We start from the raw sequence: 11,031 nt of genomic DNA on the forward strand, positions 1-11,031 counted from the left end.
CCTTAGGCCAGGTGAGGGGACAGTGTTCTGGGTAGTGGGAGGGGACTTTTGTGCAGGGAGGGCCCTACCTCTGTCCTGGGCCTGCTTTTTACCAGTCTTGGGGGGAATCTGTGGGGTCGGTTGAGGGTCTCAGGAAAGGCCCTCTGCTGGTCTAGCTCTGCCCTGCAGCTCCATCCATTTTCCTGTCCTAAGGCCCTCCCTTCCCCTTTCTCCCAATCCCTTTGACCCTGCCCAGAGCCTAAGCCCCCTTCTCTTGCCCTCTCTTGGGCTGAACTAAGCAGGTGAGATCCAGCAACCAGGAACCTGGAACTGGCAGTCGGATCCTGAGCAGTGGGCAGGGTCAGTTCGACAGCAGTTGAATGCCTGGCTCCTCTTGGTCTCGGATGAAGAGGCGTCATCTAAAGCCCTTGTATCTCAGCACTCTGTAGGTGTCCTAGACAAAGCAGAGCAGCCCTGGGCCTGTCAGGGAAAACAGAGGCAGTTCCTGAAGGCAGTGACTCAGCCAGGGCGGCCTGCAGTGCTGGAGCTCCTGGTAGCCGAGCTCCAAACTCTGTTCGCAGCAGTGCTGCAGGATGGCAGCCCTGCAGCTTGGTACTACATGTACGCAGTGCTGGGTCTGCTGCCTCCGTATCGTGCGCTGCTTGTTGGTCACCTTGATTTGCTGCCTTTCCTGGAGCGGCTGTACCACTGGGCACCCTGGGTCCAGGCCCAGCTCCAGCTGGACCTGCTAGGTGCCATAGACCAGGCCTTTCCCCGAGACACCTCTTTGTTAGAGGGCACCTCCCATGTTGACTGCTATCCCCAGAAGCAGAGGTTCCATCACGGGCCCCCATGCCCAGCCTGCCCTTTTGTGCAGGCCCGGTGGGGAGGGCAGCAAGTAGAGGAGGGGCTGGCCACATGGCTACGACCATTGACACTGCCTGAGCTACAGCACAGCCTGGGTATTGTTGGTACTGAGGTGGCCCTGGAAGAGGCCCACTGGCTTGATGGCCTTAGCCTCCTGCCCTTGGCACTAGCGACGGACATCCCTGTACAGTATGAAAGCAGTGACAGTGACAACGTAGAAGAGGAGCCTGTCGGAAGAAGAGAGACTAAGTAAGTGAGGGACCTAGTCTGGGACTTTGAGCAAAAGAGAGAAAGAACCCTCTTCCTTTCTGTCTGCAAAATAAACCCAGTGGTCTCAGTGTTAATCCCCATAGGGAAATGCAGAAATGAATGAAAATCAAAAGTCAACGATGAGGAAGCCAAAGCTTCAGACAATAGCTTGAGTTTCCAGAGTTTCTAGACTTCTTTTTCATATAGTGCTTAGTTGTTTTTCTCACTTGTTCGTAACCCCTGAGTCTTGCCTCTGGGCCTACCTAGGGCTGGGTGCTGGATGTTTGATCCAGGTCCTTCCCTCTGGATGCTCCTAGGTGAGTGCTTGTCTGAGGACCCTTCCCACTCATGTCTGTGTGAACTAAGCCAGCTCCAAGGCACATTACAGTTGGCAGCACTGACAGATAGGACTTTCATTCTGACCTTCCAGAGCCTTCTTCCTGCCCTGCAAATGAGGGAATCCTGGCCCCTGGAGGGGGGATCTTCTCCCCAATCTGGCTCTCACTGCTCTCTTCAGGGTTTCAGAATGCCTACAGAGACCCCCTCTTCTGAGAGTTCTCTAACTCTAATCTTGGAATTTCTCCCTGTCCTCTGGCCAGCTTGTCTGTGACATATTCACTGTCTGGGACGAAGGGTAGTTTTACCTTTAATCTAGCTTGGCTTTCTAAGTTTTTGCTCTAAATTAATGCCTGGGTCAAGTTTTTCCTGAAGTCTTAATGGTAGGTAGATAGGCAGGCTCCTGGGGGCCTGATAACAGGTGGCCAGTGCCAACAGTGTATGCGTTCAGTAACCCCAGCAGACTCTTCTTTTTCAAAGATCTTCCCTGTGCCCTAAGTATAAGTCTCCTTTCCGGGGGGAACCTAACTTGAGTGAGAAATGGGCTGAGATGTTGGCAAGAAGCCAAGTTCTTTGTCCTCTCTTTGGAGCTGGCGGTAAACCTCTGAGGCCTAGCTAATGTGACTTAATTTGTACCATGTTCCCCAGGACTGGCCTCCCAGGCACTGATACATTCAAGAAGTATTATTGGTTATCAAATATATATCAGGAACTGCTAGATGGTGAGGATACAGAAGTGGTAAAATAGACTCAAGCTCTTCCCTGGGGTTTTACAGCTTAGTTAAGGGAGATAGAGGTTAAGTAAGTTGATTTAAGTAAAATATTACAATTTGTGTTAAGTGCTATAAAAATCAAAGAACACTGCCTTTCCCCTGGCTGCTTCTCTGGAGTGTGTGGGGAAAGCACATCAGAGGAGTTTGGGTTTAGATTAGGGTTAAAAAAAATATCTTGAAGATTAGGAGGTGAAATAAAGAGGAAAGTTTCAAGGAGGAGGGAGCAGTCAGTAGTGTTAAGTGCTACCGAGGCAAGTAAGAAAAATCTGAAAAATACTCATTGAATTTAGCAATAAGGAAGAGGTTTGTGAGAGTGGTTTCAGTGGAGTTTTCTGAGGAGGAAGGCAGATTGTAGTGCGTACAGGAGTGAATGGAAGGTGAAGAAGTGGAAATCACGTTTGTTATTCTTTCATGAAGCTTGGCTTGAAAGGGAAAGAGACAGATTAGGACAGCAGATTGAAAGAATAGTGGTATCTGAGTAGGACTCAAAAAAATGGAGAGATGTTTATAGTCTTTAAGACAGTGCTTGAGAAGTAAGTGCTCAATAAATATTTGTAGAGCGAATGAATAAATATAGGCTAACAGTCAAAGAAGAAGAGATTGAAAATACATCATGAAGGGAACTTCCCTGGCGGTCCAGTGGTTAAGACTTCACCTTCCAATGCAGGGGGTGCGGATTCGATCCCTGGTTGGGGAGTTAAGATCCCACATGCCTCGGGGCCAAAAAAACCAAAACATAAAAACAGAAGCAATATTGTAACAAATTCAATAAAGACTTTAAAAAAAATGGTCCACATCAAAAAAAAAAATCTTAAAAAAAGAAAAAATACATCATGAAGACAGGATAAGTGATCTCGAGCACAAATGGAGGAACAAGCCTTGCAGAGAAGAAATTCACTCCTTCCTCGCAAATTAGGAGACAAGATTAGGATGGAAATATGTACAGATAAATGTGCGGAAAGGCAGCTGAACTTGAGGGAGTTATTTCATGGCTGAGGGCCTCAGTTTTCCCTGGGCAGAGATGGAGGCAGAGAGGGGACTGGGAGCTCAGCAGGGCTGGGCATAGGTGGGGGGGTGGGTAGGTTGAGGCCTGGAATAGCAGCTGAGGACACTGCAAGGGGTAGCTCCCTGCGGACTTGTACTGAGACATCGAGCAGAGTGAGCCCACAGGTGAGACTGGACACGAGGAATCTATAGAGGAGCAGATGATATTCCTTTGTTCCGAGATCTTCTGAACCTACTTAGATCATGTAGCACTTTAATTACTGAGGAAATGAATCTTTAATAGCAGTTATACCATTAAGATGTCCTGATCTGACGTCAAAATCATAAACCCTACTGTTGATGTGAACTTTAGAATAGGATTGCATTGTATCCCTGGGGTAACTTGTTCTGTTGATCTAGATTTGGGTCAATTAATGACACGAATATAGTTTGACTGATTAATTTTTCAGAGAGTATTTGGTTTGTTTGATTTTTGTGCTCTAACCAAAATTATTAGTCCAGGTAATTGACTTTTGGCTTCTTGAATAATTAATTTTAATACCAATTTTATCGACTGGTGTGGTAGAAGTGTAGGAAGATTGATGGTACTGGTGCAGGCTTGACTGGGCTGAAGGATGCATCATCGGATCCCGGCTGGGAAGAGATGGATGTGAAGCTGGAAGTTGGGTGATGATGGAGGAAGAGTAAGAAAGAATCACAAGCATGGAGATCACGCAGGGTTGGAAAGCAGGTATAATGGGGGCAAAGATAGGAGATCAAGAACGTTAGGAAGGCTGCCAGAGAGAAGAAATCCAGGACCGTGGGCTTGCAAGGTGATGAGTTGGGACAGCCAAGTATTCCCATTACTTTTACTCAGTATTATGTAATACTGGCGTCATAGTAATCACAATCAATCCAGAATGATTATTCACTTATCAGAAAGGGAGAGGTTATTCACACACAGGTATACGAATATAGTTGCCTGACTGTATCTCCTCATGGACTGTATTTGCTCAGTATGTGAACCTTCGGGTGTAGATGGTCGACAGGCTCTGACAAGGTCACATCAGGTCCTCTCAGGCACCTGATCTAGCTCCTTCATTCACTGGCTGACAGTGGCCACCTGACCACTTAGCTCTGTCTCTTCTCTCCTGATTTTTTATCATACAGGTCTCAGCTTGACTCGGAAGTTCCTGAGGAGGAGATCTTCCAAAAAAGAAGCACTGGCTTCTTACCGCAGACTTCCCTCCTGGGTAGCCAGATAATGACCGTAATGAAGACAGAGAGATACCTGAAGAAGATCCACTTCCTCTATCTCAACGTGGCTCCCAGCCGCTACTTTCGGTGAGAGCGCATGCCTAGACCCCTGTCCTACTCCTCCTGCTCCCTGACTTCCTGCCGTGCTGTCTTCCCCGTCCTCCTCCTCTCCAGACCCGTTCCTCTCCTATCTTTCTCCTCTCCCCTCTCATTTCTCCTCTGTCTCCTGGTTTCCTTCTGTCTTCCCTTCTCCTCAGCCTCCTCTCCACTCTTCACCTTCTCTTGCTCCCCTTTGCTCTCATAGCTTTTTGTCTTAGTCATTCTTTTCTACCTTTTTCTCTGTCTTCTTTGTTCTGTCTTAGAGTGATAGAAACATTTGGTCATCGCCTCAGAAGGGAATTTAATGGTGATCTCTTCTAACTCCAGTGCAAGAATCCTGGTGTTTGTTTAAATCTTTACACTCTCAGGGAAGCTTTGTGTTTTGCAAGGCATCCTGTTCCTTAGACTACTTTCTTTTAACTTCTACATTTTCATCCTAATTTTATCTCTGTGCGATAAAAACAAGTCTCAATCCACATGACTTGAGAGGCATTCATTCACTTTCTTCCATTAGATCCAAATCTTAGTATTTTTAAATGCTTTATTCAAGTCTCTCCTCTTCCCAGAAATAACAATAACAATTACCATTAATCAAGCTTTCCTATATACATGTGTCATTTAATCCCCACCTACCAGATAGGTGCCATTATTATTTCCATATATGAGATGAATAGACTGATGCATAGAGAGGTTAAGTAACTGGTCCAAGACCACATAGTAAGTGATGGAAAAAGGACTTAAACCTAGAACTGTCTTAACTCAGAAGTCCACACTGTTAAACAGTATCTGATACCCACTCCCAGGGAGCCTTATTTCCTGCATACGCTGACCTCTTTCTCCCGAACTTAGGTGGCACTAATGAGCTGTACCATCCATTGATTTACTGATCAGTTCATTTAACGAAAGTTCACTGAGAGCATTGTGCCAGTTATTAAGCAATTGTCTCTTGGCTCTAGTTCTGCTCTTCTCTCCCTGCTTTGTAATACTGGGGCTGGGACTGCAAACTTCATTTCTCCTTTTTCAGCTAGCTTCCTGTTGGGTTTGATTAATAGGGGATGCTAGAAGGAGACTGGACAGCACGATAAGAGGAGAAGGGACTTTGTCCTTCCTTTGCTTGCTCTCCATGTCTTTCACTCTGGCAGCAGCTGGCAGTTTCTGAATCAGCCTCCTCTGATCCTGAGAGGGACCAACGCCAGCTGGATAGCATCTTCCCATCAGAGTTCTGAGTCACCGCTCTGCAAGGCACCCCCCGCCCCTCCAAACTCCTTATATATTAGTAACAGCCAGGCAGCATCTCCTTCTTAGAGAAACCTCTTCCTTCTGTTCCTCTAGTTCTAGGGCTGGCATCCATTTCCTGCAGTTATTGTCTCTGCACTTAGTATTCCCTTTTTGCTTTTTAGGTGTCCTATAACACTTTTTCTAAAACACATTTTCTCCGTTAAATTCACTTTGTTGAAATTCCTAATGCAATTTCTGTTTTCCTGACCAGACTCTGATATAGTACCTGATATTATGAGTGGTCCCAGGAAACAATCCTCAAATATGGGATTTTGATATTATTTTGGTAATGTCCTTGGCCTTGGACAGTACCAGCCTCCTTGTGAATGGGAAATAGTATACTAGTAATCCATGACCTATAGTGTCATCACAATTAATTAGTCCCTGTGGTTGAAAGTGATAACCTACCTATTGACACCTAGTGGCTGCTACACTTGACTGTCAGGCAGTAGTGATAGTAATGGTAGCAATTTTGGATGAGATGCCTGTTGACCATGGTGGAGAGCCTACAGAAAGAAAATTACAAGCTTAGGGCTTTCAACTATCAGCTCAGTCATAGTCAGAGAAGCAGCACAATCAAAGACAATTAGGCACAGAGAGAGACAAGAAACCATGAGCAAGCGAACTAAAAAGGCAGTGAATAATCACAGGGCCAGCATCTGTCAAAGAAGGGACCCAGTGAAGTGAGTTTCGCACTTGGTTCTGCTTTTCCCCAGAGATTCCAGTAGAGGCAATGGTGTGTCAGTTTTACTATATGCTCCTGAAAGATGGAGAAGAGGAGCTGAGCTTTCAACAGACTCAGAAAGCTAAACAGCAGAAGTTGCAGCTGGGGGCCCACACCAAGGAGGGAGGTGGGAGGTGTTTTCTGGTTCAACCTGTGTTGTAACCAGGGTCCCAGCTGGAAGCCCAGGGGATTTAATTTGTGGGTTCTCTGATGATTTTCATATTTTATCCAGATACTTTGCCCAGTTTTTCTAGTTGTTCTCAAGTGGGAGTGTTGGTCCAAATTTCAAGTGCACCATCAGCAAAAGTGGAAACTGGCATTTTTTGTTTCACTTTATTTATTTGCCATGTACCAGGTTTTCTTTCAAAGTATTTGCATTGATCAAAATTTTCTTGGTACTTCCCTGGTGGCGCAGTGGTTAAGAATCCTCCTGCCAATGCAGGGGACATGTGTTCGATACATGGTCCGGGAATATCCCACATGCCGCGGAGCAACTAAGCCCGTGCGCCACAACTACTGAGCCTGCACTCTAGAGCCCGCAAGCCACAACTACTGAACCCTCATGCCACAACTACTGAAGCCTGCGCACCTAGAGCCCGTGCTCCGCAGCAAGAGAAGCCGCTGCAATGAGAAGCCCATGCAGCACAACGAAGAGTAGCCTCCACCCACTGCAACTAGAGAAAGCCTGTGCACAGCAACAAAGACCCAATGCTGCCAAAAATAAATAAATAAAATAAATAAATTTATTTAAAAATTTTTTTCTTGTATTTGTCCTAGATTTTTTGTTGTTGTTGTCATACCACGTGGCCTGTGGGATCTCAGTTCCCTGACCAGGGATTGAACCTGGGCCACAGCAGTGAAAGCCCGGAATCCTAACCACTAGGCCACCAGGGAACTCCCTGTCCTAGATTTTGATTTATACTTAGGGGAGAACATATTCCTTCACTTCCCTAGAGTCTTTGCTCAGCTATCCCTGACTCCTGGCCCTGTGCAGGAAGAGTAGCCTCCATTAAGAAGGCCACAGGGGAAGGAGTGTTCCCTTGGGAAGTCAGGCTTCAGTTAGGGTAGGTAGTTATCCTGTGGGATGCCAAATGACCCAGTGGTTAAGAGAGGGGGCTTGAGTCAGGTAGATTTGGTTTTTAAATCCTGTATTCTTTCCTTAACTGCCTTGTGCAAAGTTATGACCTCTTTTTGTTCAGTTTTCTCATCTGTAATTTGGGGATAATAGTACTTGAGTTTTTATATGACTTGACTTAGTGAGTTTATTCTGGTATCCATGTAAATGCCCTTGAGTCGTTTGCTATGTATTCTAGAGCAAGAGAGAGAAGGGCCGTTTCGTCTTTTAGGCATTATATGCATGGGACCTGGGACACACTGCCTTTAAAGGGCTTAAAAATATATTTAGTGCTGAAAAATATTACTGGTTCCAAGTTATGAAAAAAAACCCTGCAAGATAAAAATTAATAAATGCTTGGGACTTCCCTGGTGGTCCAGTGGTACCAATGCAGGGAACGCAGGTTCGACCTCTGGTCGGGGAACTAAGATCCCACATGCCACGGGGCAACTAAGCCCACGTGCCACAACTAGAGAGCCCCTGCGCCACAATGAGGAGCCCTTGTGCCACAGCGGAGGATCCCGCATGCCACAATGAAGATCCCGCGTGCCACAACTAAGACCCGATGCAGCCAAAACTAAATATTTTTAAAAATTAATAAATACTTTATTAAATGTGCCCAAACATAGCATTATGGCAACTAGTTTTCTGCAACTAGGTACAACTATTATATAGTTACATATAAATTGTATTTAATGTGGGATGTAGGTGCGTTTTCTTGAAATAAGACAACTTAGTAGGATTTTAAGATGGCTCTGGAGGTACTTGTCTGGTTCACTAGGTGGCAGTTTTCCTCTTTATTGGCCTGTGTCTAGTCTTCTAGTTACTCTTGCTTTTCCCCGTTCTCAGTTACTCCAAACAGCATTCCCTGATTATCTCTGCATGTTATTTCAGCATCTAGGGATATACATATTTTATCATTTCTAAGATGCACATTTTTTTCCACATTTCAACATCTCTGAAATTGTGATGCATCTTACAAATTGGTGGCATATCACATTGGCGGCATTTTTTAATTTTAGCATTTCCTAAGAAAATGTTGCAACTTGGGACTTCCCTGGTCGGCCAGTGGGTGGGACTCCTCGCTCCCAATGCAGGGGGCGCGGGTTCAATCCCTGGTTGGGGAACTAGATCCCGCATGCATGCTGCAATGAGGACCTGGCATGGCCTAAATAAATTAAATAATAAATAAATAAATAATTTTTAAAATGCTGCGAGCTTACAGTTGATGGCGTCTTAGATTCGATGGGATGTTAGCTCTCTGGGTCTGGAGATAGGAACTTCTTGGGACTGGCTAGGGGTCTTTTTCTTTCTTCCCACCTGTTTTTGGCTTCTGTTTCTTCTTAATATTCCATCTTTCTGGTCTGAAGATCATTCTGCTCTCTTTCCCCTCTTCCCACATTCTTCTGCCTTCTTTCCTGCCTCCTTATTTCCCCCTTCCTGTCCTCCTTTTGTCCCTCCCTGGAGTCTGCACAAGTTTGCAAGGCTCCCACTGATCTGTGTCCTTTCTTAAAGACCTTACAGCCTGATGGTGGTACCACCCAACAAGGTGAATTCTGAGCACTACATCTTCTCTCCCTTTGGGGTCCTGCACGTACATCCTGTGGAGGGCAGTGAGGCAATGACGCTGGGTACCTGGCACCACCGCTCTGTCCTCTGGCAACAGCTCCAGTTCATTCCGTTCTTCAAGTATTTCCTCTTACGCAAGGCCTTGGCCTGGTAGGTAATGACGGGTATGGGATTTGGGAAGAAGTGTCACAAAGAGCAACAGCCACTGTCACTGCCCTCTGATCTGTAGCTGGAAGAAGGGTGTGAAGTTGCAGAGGCTGCACCGGCACCGGACTTTCCTAGAGAAGCATCTGCTCTTTGCCGTGCCCCACTTTGGAGTGGGGCTACTCCATATTAGCAGGTGAGGTCTTCCAAACACAACTTCAATGAACTTTAAAAAATTATTTTACAAGAAGTAACAACACATTCATTGTAGAAGATTTGGAAAATACAAAGAAAAAGCACAAAGGAAAAAAATCTTCAGTCTCACCATCTACAAATAACCATGACAAACATTTTGTTGCATATCCTTGTAGTCTTTTTTTCCATCACATATACCAACGTGATCATACTTTACATATTGTTAAGTAACCAGTTATTTTCTCTGAATAATATATTCTGAACATAGCTCTATGTATTAATTAATTTCTACATCAACTTGCCCCAGATCATACAATTATTAAATATCAGATTTGAGGATGATAATGCAGGTGTTTGAAACTCTGCTTTTACTATGGTATTACTTGGATTCTTTTTTTTTTAAGAAAAGCTTAGTTACTCCTATTTTCAGTACTTTCTTGCTTTCTCTGCACAACTCTTCAACCACTCCAGTTATGTTCTGTGATAGGAGTTGCAAGCTCAGATGCCCACAGGTCCCAAGGAGGAGCTATGGAAGAAATGCAGTGGGTTCGATTCAAGACTTTAGGGAGTGTGGGACTGCAGTCAGTTTGGAGATTGCACCTAAAGAGGACAGCCACTACTCAGTTCCAACTGACTGTTGCCATGGGGAATATGGGTCCAGTGTGTCAGCCGCATTATTTTTTAAGGATGACCTGGGAATCCACATTTTGTTGTCAAATCTCTCAATTTTACCTGGTTAGTGAAAATTTTTATCAAAACACTGTGCTGGCCAACTCTTAGTGGTACATATAAAAACCTTTTCAGTCTGAATTCGGCCCATGGGCTACCAGTTTGCAACCTCTGCTCTAGGTATCCTCCAGTCTAGCTTAATCATCATGGCATAATTGGGCCGCACAGATCTGAATTAAAGTCCTGAACACTAGCAAGGGACTTTACTCTTTGAGCCCCAGTTTCCTGATCTGAAAACAAGAGAGGAAGATTTCTGCTACTCACAGCTGTAGTGAGAATTAAATGAGATTGTGAATATAAAGTACCACGTTCAGTGCCCCAATAGGTACTGAATAAATTATACTCATTATGGTCATCCTCTGCTTATTAGGGGGCGTCCTTCATTTTTTCAAGGATATTTAGAGATGTAGATTTTTCAGGGTGGTTGTTTGGGGAATGAATAATGAAGTTTGAAGTTTCATGAAGGGATGAAACTTCCCCATAGGGAAGCTGGAGGTTCCTCACCTTTGATTCTAAAACCTACCTGTCCTATATACACTACCAAATGTAAAATAGATAGCTAGTGGGAAGCAGCCGCATAGCACAGGGAGATCAGCTTGGTGCTTTGTGACCACCTAGAGGGGTGGGATAGGGAGGGTGGGAGGGAGACACAAGAGGGAGGGGATATGGGGATATATGTATGCATATAGCTGATTCACTTTGTTATACAGCAGAAACTAACACACAATTGTAAA

General features: G+C 45.0%; 1 protein-coding gene across 1 annotated transcript in view; it reads left to right on the forward strand.

Moving 5' to 3' along the window:
• Positions 1-289: 289 nt before the first annotated feature.
• Positions 290-11,031, forward strand: part of DNHD1 (dynein heavy chain domain 1) — a 78,264-nt gene continuing 67,522 nt past the window's right edge. The window contains 4 exon segments of the mRNA XM_007102994.3: positions 290-1,095; positions 4,359-4,532; positions 9,176-9,379; positions 9,459-9,569. Coding sequence (XP_007103056.2) covers positions 599-1,095; positions 4,359-4,532; positions 9,176-9,379; positions 9,459-9,569 — 986 coding nt within the window. The 5' untranslated portion in view covers positions 290-598.

Source organism: Physeter macrocephalus, chromosome 16, assembly GCF_002837175.3.
Source record: "Physeter macrocephalus isolate SW-GA chromosome 16, ASM283717v5, whole genome shotgun sequence".
Classification (NCBI taxonomy): Eukaryota; Metazoa; Chordata; class Mammalia; order Artiodactyla; family Physeteridae; genus Physeter; species Physeter macrocephalus.